The 18,803-nt window shown below is 58.3% G+C and overlaps 1 protein-coding gene across 1 annotated transcript; it reads right to left on the reverse strand.

Annotated features, from left to right (window-relative positions):
- Positions 1-4,857: 4,857 nt before the first annotated feature.
- SNX33 (sorting nexin 33) lies at positions 4,858-18,305 on the reverse strand. The gene is made up of 2 exons (XM_045795139.2): positions 16,132-18,305; positions 4,858-10,278 (listed from the first exon to the last, which is right to left on the reverse strand). Exons 1-2 carry the CDS (start codon positions 17,597-17,599, stop codon positions 10,025-10,027), a joined length of 1,722 nt encoding a protein of 573 aa, XP_045651095.1. The 5' UTR covers positions 17,600-18,305; the 3' UTR covers positions 4,858-10,024.
- Positions 18,306-18,803: the final 498 nt, after the last annotated feature.

Below are 18,803 nucleotides of genomic sequence, written 5' to 3' on the forward strand. Positions count from 1 at the left end.
GTGCTGTTATAATAGTGGTTATTATTGAATCGCCTTAGCATATGGGTCTGGCATATTGTAGAAGCTTAACAAATGGTCAAACTGACATTCTTGTTATTACTATAATTCATTACAGCCATCACAGTGCCTGGCGCACAGTAAGTGCTAAACAAATGCTCAGTCCTGGAGTATTTGGAAATTCCCCATTTGGAAAAGAGGGACATCAAGGCACTCTCCTTTGCTGGGCTTTGGCAGGGAGAATGAGGTGTGCAGAAGGGGTCATGTTCTGGCTAGAAGCTGGCAGCCATGCTGACCTCCCTTCCTCCACCCCACTCCAGTGATCCAGAAGACCTCAGAGGAGGCTTGACCCCGGGGACCCAAGAGGGAGGAGTGGCACTTGACCCTGCCTTGCAGGTAGAGGAGGGCAGGGTGGGAAGGAGGGTGGGCCCAGGGAGGGCCAGAACACAAAGGCTTCCCGGAGAGGGGAGCCTGGGCTATGCATGAAGGACAGGGAGTGCCAAGCTTAAAGCGGAACACGAGGGCAGGGGCCAGATGATGTGGGGCCAGAGGGCCGAGAAGACCGGCCCTGGAGCAGACAGGGGCTCGGGGAAGCAGGCCAAGAGAAGCTCTGTGGAACCCCCAGTCTGATAGGGAGCAGCCCCCTGGAGTCGAGCTGGTGCTGGGCTGGAAGTTTGTTCTTCCCCGCTACCCTCCTGCCAGGGCCAACCCTGGAAGAAGCAGAACTGGGGTGGGGAGTGGGGGAGTGCTGAGCCCCTGGGCCAGAACTCTGCACCCAGAGGCCCCCCAGTTTGAGTGAACTCATCTTCCCAGGGGTCACCCTGGGAGCCTTAGGGGTCAGCCAGGTTGGAATACCACCACCCCTCACACATAGCTAGCCACCCCCCATCTAGCTGATGCCAGCCCAAGTGGGCTGGGCTTCAGTGCCAGGGAAGGAGGCTGCCTGCTCTGCCGCCTGGGATGGCACTGCCTCCTACTATCCAGAGAAGGACAAGGAGTGGCTCTCTGGGCCACTGTGGCCTCAAACCCAGCCCTCCAGAGGAATGAGCAGGGACTGGTACATACATCCTTCCCACCCTTTCACACGCCATGCCTTGCTGAGAAAGGGGGAAATACTCCCCAAGAGCAAGTCCCTGGATTCTGGGGGACGTGGGAGATGATGTCAGGGAGGAAGCATGCTTTCAGCCACCAGCTGCTGCAGCAACACACACATATGCACGCACGCATGCACACACATATTCACAGGACTGCCCCACGTGGCAGTGCACACAGGCAAGTGCAGATGCACTCCCCGACAGCGGCTGACCTGTGCAAACCACAACACACACACCTACCCTCCCCAGAGATCTGAGACACGGCCCTGAAGACATCCCAAGCCAGGGCGCTGTGCTAGGCACTGGGGCCACGGCAGTGAGCAAGGCGAACACCAGCTGCCCCCAAGGCTGCCTTCTAACGAACAGATATATTTAAAATCTAACTTTTGCATAGAAGTATTTATTTGCAGATGAGAACGTGCGATGTCTGGAGTTCGCTAGAAGCAAGGGATGTCGGGGAGTAAAATACTGGCCCAAGGTTGATCATTGCTGAAGCTGACACATGGGCACATGAGGATCTATTAGTTTCTCAATTTTTGTACGTGTTTGAGACATATATGTATACAGCTGGCAGTTGATAATAAATAAAACGAAGAACAGCAAGGCAGGGCAAGGGGACAGAGGACTAGGATTAGGAAGACTCTTTAGATTAGATGATCAGAGAAGGCTTCTCCAAAGAGGTAACATTTTAAGCAACAACTTGAATTAACTGAGGTTTGAACCACACAAACATCTGAGAGGAAGAACATTCCAAACGGAGGAGGTCAGCAAATGCAAAGGCCCTGAGGTGCAAGCGTGCTGGGCTTATGTGAGGAACAGCCAAGACTACAGTGGGTCTGGAATTCTGCGACCAAAGGGACAGGGGTTCCAAGTGCCATCAGAAAGGGGCCTTGTGGGCGGTGGGAGCCACTTGGAAGCTGGAGTCAGAATGGCAGGAAGCCCTAGAGGTTGAAAGCAGGGTCCAACATGATTGGATTTAGAATAGACTTTTTTTTTTTTAAGATTTTGTTTATTTATTTGAGAGAGAGACAGAGTGCGTGCACGCATGAGTTGGGGGGAGGGGCAGAGGGAGACGCAGCCTCCCCACTGAGCAGGGAGCCCCACGTGGCTGGATCCCAGGACCCTGAGATCGTGACCTGAGTTGGAGACAGACGCTTCACCACTCAAGAGACTAAGCCACCCAGGCGCCCCTAGAGTACAGTCTCAAGAGGTCCCTCCGACTCCTGCTGGACCACCAGGGCGTGGTCGAGAAGGCAGAAGGGCTCGGAGGCACTGCAACTGTCTACGCAGGCGGTAGCTTGGGCCAGGCCGCGGCCGGGGCTCGGGTCAGATCTGGGACCTCTTCTGAGGAGCTACCGAGGCTTTTCTCAGGGGTGGATGTGGAGCATGAGAGAAAGGGAGCAACTAAGGCTGACTGCAAGTCTGGCCTTGAGCTCAGGGTGAGAGGTGTTGCCTCTTCCAGGCTGGGGATCGCAGGGAAACTCACGCGTGGCCGAACGACTACAGGCAGAGTGCCACCATGGGGACGCTCGCACGAGCACCGGTGCACACACTGACGGGCACCCAGCGACCACACGGGCGGACACACGCACTCCGGCACACACCCCATTCCCCTCCGCCTGCCCACCCTACCCCACACGGAAGCCCCGGGGCCAGGGTGCCCCCCTCTCCAGCTCCGCCTCGGCACTCACAAGAACCCAGTCCCAGCATTTCCCTACCAAGCCTCACTCTCACCCCTCATGTTGGCCCCTCAAGCAAGGAGGCTCCTGACGCAGCTCCTTCCCAGACACCTGAGTCCTGCCCCGGACCCCTACTCCTGCCTTCGTCTGCCCAGCCCACTCTTCCTTGGCCAGACCCCACTCCCACACTCCAGCCTGAGGCCCTACAGGAAATTATCAGTCAACAAATATTTGCTCGGCGATCTCCGTGGGCCAAGCCCTCTGCCCTTCCACCTGCTAACCAGAAGGCACGCAGCGACTCGCCGCCTGCCTCCCCACTCCCCCCAGCTCCCAGCACGCGTGCATTCACTGCACAGCAGGACAGCTGCCCCCAGCCTGCCCAGCCTGCCCGCCTTGGAAGGGGACCCCATGCCTCAGAGCCTCGGTCCGCTGGGACACATTGGCAGTCATTCTCACCTTCCGGGCAGTTGTGGACAACGAGGTAGCACAGGGGAGGCTCTGAGCCCTATGCCCAGCACGCAGTGGCAGAGAGCAGGCATTCAGCGTGAGCCGCTGTGCACTTGGGCCACCTCCCGCCTTGCCTGCCTGTGCGGCTCCGAGGACACAGCACTCTGAAGCAGTGACACGCCCACACTCATGAACGCAAGCCCCAGTGTCACAGTGACAACTGTCAACATCCGCTGAGGAAAACCGAGACTGAGTACTGACCTTGCCTGAGGTCCCCCAAATCTACCCGGGGAAGGCCCGACACGAGCCTGTATCTCTTAACTCCAGGACCCCGCTCTCCTGTATGTGATGGTGTGTGTCACAGCCAATGAATGGCCCAGTGGAGCCCTCCGGCCCTGGGCTGTCATGTACCATGACAGCCAGGAAGCCCCAAGGAGTCTGCTCCCCGTAAAGACGTGGCAGCAACATGGGGCAAGGCTCAAGGCCTGGAGGTGGTCAGGGGCCTAGGCCCAGGCCCAGCCCTGCCATCTACTTACTGTGTGGCCTTAGAGGCTCGTTCAATCAGTCTTCTCACTTACGAAGCGGGGTAAGAATATTCGTGGCCCAGCCTCTCTCCAGGGCCACTCTAAGGCTCCGCTCGGAGGCTGGTTCTCCCAGCTACTCCTCACTGAACACTTGCTACATGCGGGCACTGTCCAGCTGATGGGTTTTGCTCATGGAATCCTCCTAACGGCCATCTGGAACTCCTGTTGTAAGTAGAGAAATGGAAGCACGAAGCCACTAAGAAACATCCCTAGAACAAGTACGTGTGGGTAGGATCCGCACCAGGCCTCAGCCACTCCGGTCAGTACCAGGGCCCTGCCTCTGGGTGGTGGAGAGAAAGGCAACAGGGGGCTGGTGGCTATCTGGGGACAGCAGGGCTGTCCAGCGGAGCTTCGTACTTCCCCCGCCCATTACACTGCTGCCAAAACAGCAGGAAGGGGAACCAGGTCAGCCCAGAAGAGGCTCCAGGTGCCTCCAGGAGGCCAACTCCTACCTCAGGCACCACCGTTTTGCCTCCCAGCACAGGTGACCCAGACCTGGATACCATCTCACACAAGAATCTCTTGCATGCAGCGTGGCTGGGAAATGCTGGCCATCCAGCGTCTGCCAGGTGCCGCCCGCGCTGGGGACGGTAGAAGCCCCAGAGGTTGGCAGATCCAGGTGCATCAGGGACTTGGCCCCTTCCCAGGCAGAGCCCCAAGGTGGCAGCCAGGCCCCCGATGACAAAGGGTTGCATAGGATCTCTAGAGCCTCCCAGAACTTCCTGTGCATGAGTGCATGCTGGGAGCTGTGGAATACTGACCGTGAGCCCCAAAGGGGACCACAGGCCACAGAAGGGACTTTTGCTAGCCTCCTGAGGCTCCTTGAGGTCCGCAGGTATACAGATGATCAAGGGAGCCCTAAGTGCTCAAAACAGACCAAAGGCCAGACCCACAGAGGCCTCAGGATGGGGATCAAAGGAGCAAGTGGTGGGAAGAGAGGGTGGGGCGGGGAGAAGATAACCAGAGGATCCAAGGCTAACCTAGGACCATGGTGGGCAGCACAGGCCCAGCGCCATGGTCCAGGAGTCTGCAAGAACCCACACCGTTTATAGGAAGAAAAAAAAAAAGTAGCAGGACACAAAAAGAGAAGAAAAAGACAAAATCAAAATTAATCAAGTTTAAATAAATACCTGTAAGACAAGGCATTGCCAAGCAATAAATGGAACCCAACTGAAACAGGTGTATATGAATGACCTTTAATATGGAAGACAGGCAAATTTTCACGTGTGTGATAGAGTGTGGGATTCAGCCTCTAAAATTCAAAGTGCCAGAGGCCTGCCCACCATCTTCAAATGTACCATCCCCAAAACTTATATGCATCCCATTAGAAAGGAGGGGTCCCCAAATTGATTTGAGATTCCTTTTCTATCATGTGAGGGAATGAGAAAGCAACGAAGAAACTGGTCAGTTGCAGGAAATGAGGCGGTGTTCCTCACACGCGTTCATGTGTAAGGGGCGATCCTGGGTCAAGGCTGTGGCCACTGTGCAGGGCTGTGGTCAGCCTCTTCATCCCTGGGGGCTGGCGGGACTCACCCTACCCACCAGCCCCTTCACATGTCAGCAGCTGGGTCTGCCAGCCTCCCGTTCTCGCACCTCTGGAGTGGAGCTCTGCCAGCCCCTTTTCCTTCAGACCTAAGCGAGTCAATCAAGACTTTGAGGAAAGACGTCAGGGAGCTGGGTTCAAATCCAGCTCCACCTTATCTCACTGTGTGATCCCAGGGCAGGCCCATCTTCACTCTAGCCAAGCCTCAGTCCCTTCGTCTGTGAAATGGAACAGTGCTGCCTACCAGGGCTGCTGTGAGAACCAGGGAGCCACAGCTATGAGACTCACTTTTTCAACAGACCAGACTGCACTGGGGTTTGACTAACAAAACAAAACCAAAGGAGGGGAGGGGGTGGGGTAATGGGATAGACTGGTGATGGGTAGTAAGGAGGGCACGTATTGCATGGTGCACTGGGTGTTATACGCAACTAATGAATCATCGAACTTTACATCAGAAACCAGGGATGTACTGTATGGTGACTAACATAATTAAAAAACATTAAAATATTTAAAAATTTTTAAAAATAAAATAAATTAAAAAAAAAAGCAAAGGAAAAAAGGTTTGTGTTAAACTATCCTGAACCCTGCGACCAGATTTCACAATCAGCTCTGCTGAGCTCCGTCTGGGGGAGGTGAATTTTCATTTCTCTCCATGGTTTTTGCCAGGGCTCCTCGTCTCTTACCCCAGCCCACGGAGCCGTACTGGAGCCGAACTGGACAGGAAGCAGGTTGGGGGCGTTGGGGACAAGCAGGCTTGGCTCCTGGAGGCCTGAGTCAGCGGGCAGGCAGGCAGGGCGGGCCCAGTCCTTGCATGCTCAGGGAGGAGATGGTGCAGGAATGTTCCTCCCGCCCAGGCCTGGGCCCTGCCCACTGCGTCCTGGCTCTGGCTCACAGGGACACTGCAGCCTGGGCTCTGGCTGGACAGATAGGAGATGCCTAGAGCTTTGCTGAGTGGGTTCTGCCAGGGGGCTACTGAGGCAAGAGGGAGTGGCCCTGGGGACTGGCCACAGAGCTACCCAGAGCTGGGCTCAAGCCCTCGAACAACCTCTGGCCCCACTGCGTGACACAGCCAGCTGCCACCCCTCACTAGACCTCCAGTTCCCCACCTGCACAGTGCCAGTGTCAGATGACGGGTGATGCCACTGGCTCCCCCAGGAGGTGGTGCGGCTGCAGTCTAGAAACAGCAACACGTGGGACCCCTTTGATAGGAGCATGTGTGACTTGTGGCTGTATGTCTGAGTGTGTGTCGCTCTGTGTGGGTAGGACTGTGGTACGGCTGTGAGCGAGGACACGATGTGACTGGTGCTGTGAAGGGATGACACGTGTGCAGCCGTGGCCGTGAATGTGTGACGGTGGGTGGCGCCATGGCTGGGAGTGCCCCTGTGCGAGCACATGACTGGACATCTGTGTGCAGACGGCCAGGAGTGGCCTACGTCCTGGTGAGCAGGGTGTGTGGCTGCATGTGGCTGTGCCTGCTTGGGGCTGGGCAGCTCTACCTGTGACTACGTGGACTTGTGGATGATGGCACGGCTGGGCCACAGGATGGAGGAGAGGTGTTGAGCTGGCTCTGGAGCCACCCACCTCCCTGCCTCCCCTCCAGGCGTGGCACCGTCATGGCAGAGCTGTGGCATGGAGGCTCATGGCCCTCCTGTGTGTCCGGGAGGAAACACATGCAGGAGCCGAGGGCTGCCTCCATCCCCAACCCCTACATGTGGCCACAAAGCCAAGTCCTCTCGTGGGCTGGACCAAGACTGGGGATCAGAGACTCGGATCACCCCCACCCCAGGTCCTGCTTGCTGCCCAGGGCAGAAAGAGGGGCCTTGTGTTCCACCCCCCTCAGGGCAAAGTGAGGGAGGGAACTGGAGGCAGCTGGGCCCAGCTCAGGCTGGAACATCTGCCTGGCATGACTGAGGCCAGCCAGCAGGCCCTGCCACCACCAGGGTGCTCCCACACCTCCCCCACCTGGTCCCCCAGGGCGCTCCTGAAAGGCGCTCCGGTCAGCTCAGACCAACCTCAAACTACCCCCTCCAATACCCCAACCCACAGAGAGACGGAAAGAAACCCGAGGGAATGGCTGTGACATCCTCAATCCCCATTACGCAGAAGCCTGCCCCAGCCTAGATATCTCAGGATGCCCGCAGTAGACCTGACCCGTCCTAAGACTTCACTTCTGGACACTTCTCCCAGGTCCAAGCCCCTCCTGAGTAAAGTGTCAGACGGCCTCCCTCGCCCTGAGGATCAGAGGTGCCCTCCCCCCAAGGAAGGGACACACGAGGGTAATACTAGTCCCAGGGCAGGAAGCATGAAGAGGGGACTTTCCAGGCACTGTGGGTTAAGAAAGGCGCTTCCACCACCCCTACCCAGACTGACCTCAGTAAGGAGCCTCCCCCGCTGTGCTCAGAGTACTGTCTACAGAAGGCGGCCAGGAGGTCAAAGCTGCTGAGAGGTTAAGGCAGGAAGGTCCTTGGGTGGGTTGGAAAATGAAGGAAGGAGGGCAGGGAGGAGGGAGGGGAAAATTCCACAGAAAGTCCCAAATCTGACCTAATTTTGACCCAGGGCCAGGGGCCCATTCCAGAAGTTCCTCTGAGGATGCTCTGCCCTGAACGGGCAGCCTTTGCTGCCCCTTCTCCACCCCACTGCACCCACCGTTCCTTAGCCCTCTTACTGCTATAAGCTCCCTGGGCCCCTGGCCTGGTCAAAGCCTCCTGAGGCCCAGACCCTGTCAGCCCTAGCCTCCCACCAAGTCCCCCTTGCCCTGAAAGAGAACCGTAGTTTTACTAGCGCCCCTCCTTCCCACATGGGAACTGATTCCTACTGGTCCTAACTGGGACACCGCTGAGGGCCCGGCTGGGGGGTCAGTTCTCCTCAGTTCCCAACACGGAAGCCACCACAGGACTGGGCGCCCTGGACTTCTTGGGGAAGGACACAGTTTCCAAGTCCCCTCTCCCACCTCTCCTGGACCAGGGCTTTCCTGGGGGCCAGGCTGGGGCATGCCTCCCTGGGGAGAAGAACCCCCTGTCAATTAGACTGTCCTGGAGCATGGCCTCCTCTCCCTCACTCATGCAAGCTCAGTCCTAGATCACTTAGCAGCACAGCCCGAGGCCCAGCAGGACTCCATCCCTTTGAGAGATGAGGAGAGCAAGGTCTGGAAAGGATGTGTGTCCAGCTGGGGTCCACAGCCACCTCTAGCTCCCCAGCTAGCACCTGCCATCGGCACAGTCCTCCCCCAGCTTTAGAGGTTTTGTGTCCACCATGACCTCACTGTCTAAAAGCTCCCAGGGACATTTAGGGTTTCATCCTTCCCCCACCCTCAATCCCTTTGGGAGCCAAACAAAAACAGCCATGCTTTTGTTGTCTTAATTGCAAAAGGTTTATCAAGAAAACAAGAAAGAAAAAAGATTCAAGCAGCAGGAGCCAGGAGTGGCCATGACCTCCTGGGGAGGCCAGCAGTGGCACCTGTCAGTTCCCCCAAACCCCCCTGGCCCACACACTGGCCTGGGGGGAGGGAATAGCCCCCTTGAGGATGTAAACATGGGTGGGGGACAGCACAGCCTGGCTGGGGAGGGAGCCGGCGCTGACATCACAGTGAAGCGGGCCATGGGCGCATGGGCCCAGGACTTCTGGGCAGTGGGCAAGCCGGCCCCTGTCTTTTTCCCCTTGGCCTTCCCTCTGTGCAACAGGAAGGATTCCGGGATTCACTGGGGCCTGAGCCTGCTTGGAATGTGGAGAGCCGTTGCTGGTGAACTCAAATATCTGGTAACTTCTGGGTGTCCTCTCCAGGAGGGTGCCACCAAGGTCCCGGAGTCAGTGGCTTATCTCAGCACCCTGAGCCCAGGGAAAGGATGCTGCGTGGTCCCCTAACCAAGGGGTAATGGAGGCTCAGCAGGTGGAAGGGAGTCAGGAGGGAGTCGGCCTGCAGCTCCTCCTGAGGGGACAAGGTGAGGCAGGGACAGGGACATGGGAGGAAGAGCCCTTCCCTCTGTCACACAGGCCAGAATCCCCACCAAGGGGCACCAAACTTACTTGGGAAAAGTAAGGGAGAGAAGAGGTGGAGTTTTCATGTCTTCACATCTTTGCCCATGCTATTCCTCTCTTCTGAATGTCTCCCCCACCCCTGGCCCCATGTACTGTCTGGCAGGTCCCTGTCATTCTTCAAAGCACTACTCAAATGTCACCTGCTCTGTGGAGCCTTCCCTAACCAGCAGAATGAGTGGTTCTCTCTTTAAGCTTCCAGGAAGCCCTTATTTATCATCAGTCACTCTGCATTACCCTTGTCTGTTTCTGTGTCTGACCCCACCTCGACTGGGGACTCCCTGAGGGCAGGCATGTCGCAGCCCTGGTACCCAGCCAGCATCTGACACAGGGCCGCAGCAGGCTGAATGAACTTGGAGGCGGTGGCCAGGTGAGCGAGTCCTGTATGTTCTGGGGGAAGCTAGGACCATGGCCTGGCCTCAAGTGACTGACCCGCAGCCCAGGCCTCGGCCTAGAAGGTTCCTGACCCCAAACCTCACTCCTGCTGTACCCCTACCTCTAACAGCCGGAGGCCTTCCCCAGGGGGACCCATGACTCCTCCAAAGCCCACCCCAATCCTCGAAGCCCCTAGCGGTGCAGGCGGGTCTAGGGAGCAGAGTGCACTGCAGCGACCAGGCCCAGGCGGGGGTGGGGGCCGGGGACCCAGGGTCAGAGGCTGTCGTACATGCGCAGCGTCTTCTCCAGCTGCTGGCCTACCCGCTGGTAGAAGAGGATCTGCTGGCGCAGGTAGTTCTGCATCATGTGCTTGAAGTCGAGTTCGCGGCGCTGGTGGAAGTGGTTCATTTCAGCCTGCAGGGCGAAGCCCACCACGCGGCAGCGCCTACGAATGCCATCTGCCTCGTCCTGCGCCATGCGGCCCTCGTCACTCATGCGCTGGCTCTCCTTCACCTTGGCGAAGGCGCCTGGCATGGGCACAGTGGAGGAGGACAAGGGAAGTTAGGGCTCTGGTCTCCCCCTCTTTGCTCCCTCTACCCTCCACGAGCCCCCTCAGGGACAGCCACCTGGGTGTCTCCCCCAAGAGCTCCCCCAAACCCTCACCGTTGGCACATCTTCCCTCCAAACCTGGGGCACTGCCAGCAGCCCACAGCACCCAGCCCGTCACAGCCCTGCTGGCTGTATCGAGTTCCAGGACAGGGCCATCCTTACCCAACACAGGCATCGTCTCTCACACTGGCTCCTAATCGGCTCGGACATCACCTCCTCCAGAAAGCCTTCCCTGCGCCCCCACGGCATTAGGTGCCTCCAAATGTTCCCCAGGCTTCCATCGGCCACTGCTCTTACCACCCTGTGGTTGCTTTACCTGCCTCCCTCTGGTCTGCGAGTCCATGTCTCCAGCCCCCAGGACCAGGCCTGGCCCCCAGGAGAGCTTGGTACATGTCTGCTGAGCTGATACAACCCGTTCCTCACTGAACTACTACAATAGGCCCCTAAGGGGCTCTCACCTCAGGCCCAGGCTCTGAGAGGTTCTCCACAGTACTTGAAGAACAGCCAAGATGGGCATCCAAAGCTCCAGACCTTCCCCTGGCTCCCCTCTGCCTGCAGACGAAGGTCCCCACCCGTTTCCCTAGCCCCTGGGAGTTGGCCCCTGCACCCATTCCACACTGACCCCATGTTCATCAAACTCCCCCTGCTCTTTCCTACCTCCACAGCTCTGCCTGCTAGATTGTTCTGCATAATTTAAGGCCCCTGATCGAGGCTCAGGCACCACCCACACACCAGAGCCTCCCACAGTGCCCCCAGGTGGAATGCCTTCTCTCTAGGGTGCTCCCCACCCCCATCACACTATTGATTCTAAAACAGCACCTCGAAGGCCACCTGGAATTTTCCTTTGTGTGTGTCTCCCCACAAACAGGCCCGGTCCCTCCTCACACCAGCCTCGAGGGACCAGAGGAGGCCCTGTAATAGCCAGGTGACAGATGGGGGACGGGGGACGAACCTGGGCAGGGGACCCAATTTAGAAGACTCTGAATGAATCAGCACGCAGTTGGTGAATGAATTTCAGCTCTGAATTAACAGGCACTTGACTAACTGTGCATTGAAGGCCGTGGGGCCGGTTGCCGGAAGGAGGAGGCGGTGTGCCTGTGCTTGGCACGCTCTCTCCGCAGGGCTGTGGGGAATCCACCCTGCAACGCAGAGTAAGGAAGCGGGAAGGCTTCGCATGCAGGACACCCCCCTCCCCCCCCCCCCCCGCCCCGAGCGCTTCAGGAGCATCCAAGGTGCACCAGCAGCACACTGGGGGCCCTCGAGATGTGCTCTTTACACTCGCGCTTAAGATGTCCGATGCATTCAAGATCCTTTTTGTGGTCATTTACTCTGTGTCAGGCCCAGGGCTCTCCGCGCTGGAAATAACTGCAGAGGCCTTTACAGCGAGCAGCATCCATATCAGCCGGCAAGCGCGCGGCTAACCGGCCAACGGCGGCCGCTAGGGCGGACAGACACGAGTCTGGAGAATCTCCAGGGCCGATCACACAGCACTCGAAAGAACTCCGCAGTCACTAGCTCCCAACCCACTCAGTCCTTCTGCCACCCTCCTTGAGCCACCTCTTGCCTCCTGTTCCATCCCGACTGCCCAGGTCTGGGCAGCAGAAGAGGGATGAGCCCAAGGCCCAGCATGAGGACCCAATAAGAGACTTCGGAGCTAAAGAGGTTCTAGAGGCCAGCTGCCCAGCCCCCCAGTTTGTACAGAGGAAACTGAGGCTGTGCTGGGGAGGACCTGCCTAGGGGCTCCCAGCCTCCTTTGTGCCCCCTATGCGGCCTAGAGGTACCCCTCCACAACTGGGGGGTGGATACCACATCCACTGCAGAGAGCCCATGCCAGGTCGCCCAGGTCACCTCATCTGTGTGGGGCCCCCAGATAACAGACAAGGAACCCACCTGAAGAGGAGACACTAACTAGCTTGGATTCCAGCTGCCTGAAAAAATTGAGGTGCAGCGAGGGTGCACCCGTATTTCAGAAGGCTTTTCTGGCCTTGAAGAAATGAAAGGCTCCTTGTGTTGATGAGGAGACAGAGGCCCAAGTAATAGAAACGAGTCTATTGCAGTTGCTAGGTATACACAGACAGGCAGGGGGCCAGGCATGGGGGACAAAAGCTGTGGGGGGGAGGAGGGCAAGCGGAGGTCCCACCCTGCTCTCTGTCACCTCTCCACCCTGTGACTCAGATCTGGGGCTGGGACCAGCTAACAGTAACGTACCCCAGAGACGGGCTGGGAGTTGGGGCTCAGGCCTGTCCAGCAGCCCTGCTACATTCCACGTAGGACTCAACCTGAGAGCTCAGGACCCGGGGGGGCCTCCTGCCCTGGCAGGTGTCCTGTAGGCTGGATCCCAGGAACCAGGAAAGGAGATAGAAGCTTCAGAGCCCCAGTGTCCCAGCCATACGCCCTAAGCTCCCACCTTAACCCATCTTGTCCCCACCTCTCCGAGATAATTACCCCCCACCCAGGCCAGGGACGGGAGGTCTGAGTCCTAGTCCCAGCTGTGTCACCTCCAGCAAGCCACTGCTTGCCTGGGCTGGAGCTCTCCCCGCTGTCAAATGGGACAGGCTGGACCAGGTTGATGCTGCTGACAACTGCTCTTGGAGGCACAGTGATTTTGAGTTTCCAGATCTGAGAAATGGGATAATAACAGTGCCCGCCCTATCGTGCAGTTAAGGCTTAACTGAACTCCTCTGTATGAAGTACTCAGGCCAGCACCCGATGGAGTAAGAGCTCAAGATGCCGCGTGTGACCATGTGCAGACTGCTTTTCAGTCACAGCAAGAACCAGCTGGTGGTGGCTGGTAGCAAGAGGCTTCCCTTTGTTTATGGAAGCCTAGGAGGGGAGGGAGAGGGAGGATGAGATGATGGCCTAGAACACAGGCTGGACCCACCCATGTTGCCAGACAAGCACTTGGTTCTGCGGGGGACATGCAGCCATGGCCAACCTGGGAGTCCCATGGCCGCTCCGCATGCGCTCTGCGTCCTGGGCCTGCTTCCGGCCCACCAGGCACGCCAACTGTGTTAGTGGTGCTAGAGCACCCAGCCTCCCTCGGCCTTCCCCTCTGGCTCATCTACGCAACCACCCATCCCTCGGGGAGCTCCTTCACCCCATCTGTCTGGCACAGGGGAAACAGCCTGGGCTGTGCAGTCAGACACCCCTGGGCCCCAATTCCTGCTCTGCCCCACCTCACTGTGCCTCGTCTGTAACACGCGCGGGGACCACAGTAACTTCCCTGCCCTGGCTGGCTTACAGGGTGCGTCCCTGGACGGGCACTATTTCCCCTTGTCCCAGCGTAACTACAACCGGGGCCCCCTTCACCCCCAAGACCGTCCAGGTTTAGATGGTTAATTATATGGATCCCCTTCTTTTAGGAGACCCCTGGACTGAGGGGCTGGGCCAGTGCACAGACTGGGGGCTTCATCTCAGTGCCAAGCAGACGTCACGATCCATTTTACTAAGGGGGAAACTGAGGGGAGAAAAACACCCTCAGTCATCTCAGAGGCAATATTTGTCCAGATCCTGGCCTCCTGACCCCACCTAAGCCTCCCATCTCCTTCCTTCCATGGCCTCTGCCACACGCTTGCCCTCTTTCAGGTGTCTGGATGGACTAGACAAACTCTGGAGACCTGAGGCCCAACCTTCCTGTTTCTTTCTCTGAGAAAGGATCCCACCCACATGGCCAGCATGGAACTCCTCCTTCCCCCATCAGCCCATGGTCCCCCAAACCTGCCCAATTCTGTCTCAGCTAGATCCCAAGCCCCCCTCCCTAACTTGCCCAACCACAGCCCAGAAGGAGGAACAGTAAGCCCAAATGGGTTGGTCCACCGGGGAGGGGTCCTCAGGGGGAGGGAAGGTGGGTTAGCCTCTGCCTGAGGTTGAAAGCACCAGCCCAGAGGACTGTTGGGCCCTCACTCTCAGAGAGACCTCAAGTAGAAACTCAGAAATGGCCCGTCTCAGCTCTGTGTCCCTGCCGCGGAGTCAGAAAGGCCAGTCTGGCTCCACTTCCTCCTGCTTCAGTGCAACCTGGGAGCCCTGGCTGGGTAAGGGGCTGCCTTCCTGCGCCCAACTCTGCCCTGGGTGGGTGTCCTCAGAAACTAGACAGGGGCAGCTGTTTACTCACTGTGCCCCTGCTTTCCCCGCCGCTGCCCACACAGAAACACGCTATCCAAGGAGCTGGTTGAACCAGCTTTCCCAGGCCCGGGCGCAGCAGTGAACATGGCTCCACTTCCGCCCAGGGAGACACCTGCCCCACTGGGCCCCGGCCGGCCGGCCACCTCCGCCATATCCCTGCCCCAGAGCTCAGAGCCAGCTTTAAGGCATCACTCTGTTCTCGACCAGATCCTCCCCAGGAGTCTCCCCTCCTGAGAGCTCACTGGGTCTACCCTCTCTTTGCTCTCTAGATCAGGAAACTAAGGCCCAGAGAGGGGAAGGCACTTCCCAGAAATACCCAGCAAAGCAGGAACACAGCCAAAACTAGAACTCAGGGCTCGTGTCTCCTGAAGCTGAAAGAAGAGGGACGGAGGAGGACAGGAACATGAAGGTGAGAAAAAAGGGCAGGGAAAGGAAGGAGGATGAGAAAGTGAGGGGAGAAAGGAGCCTGGGAGATGGAGAAGTTCTAGAAGTCAGTCTCGTGGTAAAGTAGAGCAGGGCTCTACTCCTGACTCTCCTGGATACTGAGGCAGAGGGTGGTGTTTGCTGTCCCCCAGGCTCAGTCCAGAGGTCTGCCTCTGGGCCCCACCCAGAGGAAAACTCTGCACCAAGCCAGGCCTGACCTCACGCCCTGCAGACGTTCTTCCTGAGTTACCAAGCAGCCCCAGGGAGGACCACACCTCTCTCCTGACATCTGCCCCACCTCTTGTCCCAGGACTCAGCCACCTGCCAGGTTAGCCCCTGACTCACTGTTCAGGCAAGAGAAGCCAGGTTCAGGAAGGGGGAGTTGGATGGGCCATGTGGGTAATGCCTGAACCCCTGTGCCTCCCCTGGACCAGCCCGGGTGCCCCTAGGTGACCCGGGATGAGTCACTTCCCTGGCAGTTCCTTGACGGCCCAACAGTAACAGACAGGGGCCCATCCTGTCCCTCCCCCACGGAGGGGGGCCATGAGAACTGAAAACACAGCTGGGCTTGGGAACTGGCCAACATGGACGTATCCTTGGGGAGGCGCAGGAGGAAGGGACAGTCTCAGCTGGGCCACGGACTCCCTGTGCAACCACCCTTCTGTGGACACCAGCTTCTTCATCTGCAAAATGGGGACAGCGAGCCTCCCGCACACAGACAGGGAGCTCACAGATAGGGTATGCGGTGGGAAGAACAGACTCTGAAGCCGCAAGGGCAGGGAGTGGAGCTTGAGACGAGCGGGAAGACAGGCCACACTCTGTGCTCTTGTTATCTGTGTCCCTGTCCCCCATGAGCCTGTGGGCTCCTCAAGGGCAAGGTCATCTCCGTGTTCCCAGACTCAGCCTGATACCTTGACAAGCTCAGCACATCATGGACAGATGAGCAAATGAGACAGAAACAGAAAAAATGGAATGCACGAGCAAACACAGGGACAACAAAAGGTAACCAGCGAGCTCCATGAGGTCAGGGACCAGAGCGGTCTACAATAATATCCCTGCACCTCGACTAGCACCTGCCCTATAGCAGGTGCTCGACACACGGTGGGATGAATGAATGAGACAGAAAGACTAGACGGGCTGCTCCACTCCCCTAGGCCATCCTCAGATCCCCAGGGCCCAGCAGAGCGCAGACTCAGCAGGGGTCTCCTGCCCACTCTGGCTCTTACCTTTCTGCAGGTGGATGATGTCGGGGAAGTTTGAGAGCAGCCCCTGGTAGAGAGACAGTGTGTCGAGCATCTGGAAGAGGTCGTTCTTGGGCTGCTCAGCGAACATCTCGCCAACAGCTTCATAGGTACGACCCGTGTGAGAAATGGCGCTGTTGAGGGCCTCAGAGCTAAAGGGGGGGTCCATCTGGAAGGCATGACTGATGGCCTGGAAGGCATTGCCCAGCTTCTGGAACTCCTTGCGGAAGCCCCCCACGTGCTTGCGCACCAGCTCTGATGCTATGGTGCTGAGCTGCAGGACGCTGTCGTCCATCTTCTTGCTGAAGGCCTTGAAGGTGTCCACACGGTCCTCCACATCCTGCAGGTCCTGGTGTTCCGTGGGGATCTGGAAGGTGAGCAGGAAGCTGGCACCCACCATCTCATCCTTCTCTGCCCTGCGTTTGCCCATCTTCCACTGTTTGTCATCCAGGCAGCTGAGGAAATGCTGGAAGCCCTCATACTGGGACAGCACCGGGTGGCTGGTCATGTGGTCCATCCAGAGGATGAGCCGACGCTTCCGCTTCTCAATAAAGTCTTCCTCGAAGCGACCTGTGGCCTGCTTCTCTGGCAGGTGGGGCACCGAGATGACAGTGAACTTGTGCAGCAGGCGGTTATAGAGCCAGTCAAAGTGTTTGTAGCGCCGGTAGACTGGCGAGCCAGCGTGGGTGGGTGTGAGCTTGTAGGAGATGTAGCTTTTGATGCCCTTGAATTTGGTCTGTTTGGTGGGGTCCTCCACTGAACAAGCAAACGGGTGGGGGTTGGCCTTCCACTGGGGGCCCCGAGGGCCCATTTCAATGGAATACGTCTCAGCAATCTTGGCCATCATGGGCACATCACCCAGGATAAAGGCCTCCACTCCAGAGCGCACGAAGCACGAGAAACGGTTGAGGTTGCGCCCCACCACGCTGCCCCGCTTGGCAGATGCCAGGCTGTCCTGCCGCTCCAGGGCTGGCTTGGGCCGAAAGGCCATGTGCTGGCTGGGGTAGGCACCAGGGTAGGAGAGATTGAGAGGGGGGTGCCCGTTGGTGCCCAGCCCACCAGCCCGAGGCTCCTCCACCACTGTGCACCCATCGTCCCAGTCATCCCAGTCATCGTCATCGTCCTCCTCGAAGCTGCCCGGGTGTGAGAGGAAGCCACTGCCCCCACCACTCCTGGAAGGGCTGGCCCCGCTGGAGCTGTCATACAAGCTCACCTGGGTGCTCAGAGAGCCTGGGCTGCTGGAGCAGTCGGCATGGTTGGAGCTGGTACCAGAACGGACGATCTCCACGTAAGAGGCAGGGAAGAGCCCTGTCTCCCCGCGGCTGTTCTGGCCCTGCAGCCAGCCATCCAGCGAGGTCTCACTGAAGATGACCAGGTCCTCATCCTGATGGATGCTGATCTCCTCCTTGTTCTCGCTGCGGAAGTCATAGAGGGCTCGGCCTTTCAGGGCCATGGCTGGGCCAGTGGCAGAGAGAGATGAGGACAGGGTCCTGCCCAGAACTGAGAATGCACTAGCAGCTCAGGGCCTGTCACAGCGACTCAGTCTCTCAGCCCCTAAACTGCGGCCTCAGCACCCACAGATGCTGTCCAGCCTCCCACTACTCAAAGCAATGTCCACGGCCCATTAACTGCCCTGTTATTACTAGGTCTCCGACACACTCCTGTGAGCAGGGAGGGACCATGTCCATAATCTTCCTCCCTTCCCCTGACAGTCCCAGAGCAGGTAGTCTCTCCTTCCTTCCACTCCCAGAAGAAAAGTCAAGTGACTTGGAGAAATCAGCTCTGAGAGGGCAAGAATTTGTCTGACACTTTCCACTGGAACAATGTTCTGAAATAGAAGAGACTCACTCAGAAACCACTGTTCCAGAAACCCAGGCAGCTCTGGCTCCCAGCTCCTTCTGGCTTCTCTCACATTCCTCTGCAGATCTGTTCCTTCCTCCTTCCTCCTCCTCCTCCTGGGCCACTGGGTTTTCAAAAATCCAGAAAATCCAAGAGGGGCATGGAGAAAAGCAGCAGCCTCTTGAATCCAGTCCAAGGGTGGATGTGTCCGGCTTCACAACGAGCCAGGCCGGGGAAAACAAGGACTGAGGCTTACACAACAGGCCGCCAACTCCGTCGACCCCGGCGGCCCAGCCCGGTCTAGCCCGGCCCCCAGCCCCCCGGCCCCCACCCCCAGCCCTCAGCAGGCTCAGGAGCCTTCTCCCCGCCTCCCGAGTGGCCAGCCCCCACCCTAGGGAAGGAGGGGGCGCGACGAGGCGCTCTGGCGACTTCTGGCCACTAGCTAGCTGAGTGGCCTCTTTTGTTTGCCTAGCTGCTCAGCAGTTTCTGAGCCTGAAGCTGACCCTGATCTGAGTCCAAGGAGCCCGTCCAAAGGTAACCCCTGCGGTTCCCGGCCCGGCGCGCAGGTCGTACAGACCCCCACCCCTGGCGTGCACACACACTCAACAGAAGTTTGGAGAGTGCGCTCCGGTGAGCAGATGGCGCGCCCGGCCGGCTTGCGGTCCGTCCTCCGCTCGGCCCCGCGGTGTCCGGCCGGTGGGCGGCAGGCTGTGGCCCCAACCCGCCTCCTCGTCCTGCGCTCGCAGCCCCTCTGCGCCGCCAGCCAGAAGCTAGCTCCAAAACAACAGAAAAAAGGGATTCCGGGAGGTGGCGTCCGG

Source organism: Ursus americanus, chromosome 28 (genome assembly GCF_024610735.1).
Source record: "Ursus americanus isolate L20-20 chromosome 28, mUrsAme1.1.p, whole genome shotgun sequence".
In the NCBI taxonomy this organism is placed as follows: Eukaryota; Metazoa; Chordata; class Mammalia; order Carnivora; family Ursidae; genus Ursus; species Ursus americanus.

Bases quoted from the DNA above. Each gene is read 5' to 3' on its own strand.
- SNX33 (XM_045795139.2), bottom strand. From the start codon at position 17,599: ATGGCCCTGAAAGGCCGAGCCCTCTATGACTTCCGCAGCGAGAACAAG. The intron at 10,279-16,131 runs GTAAGAGCCAGA...TGCCCATGCCAG, and splicing joins CATCATCCACCTGCAGAAAG to GCGCCTTCGCCAAGGTGAAG.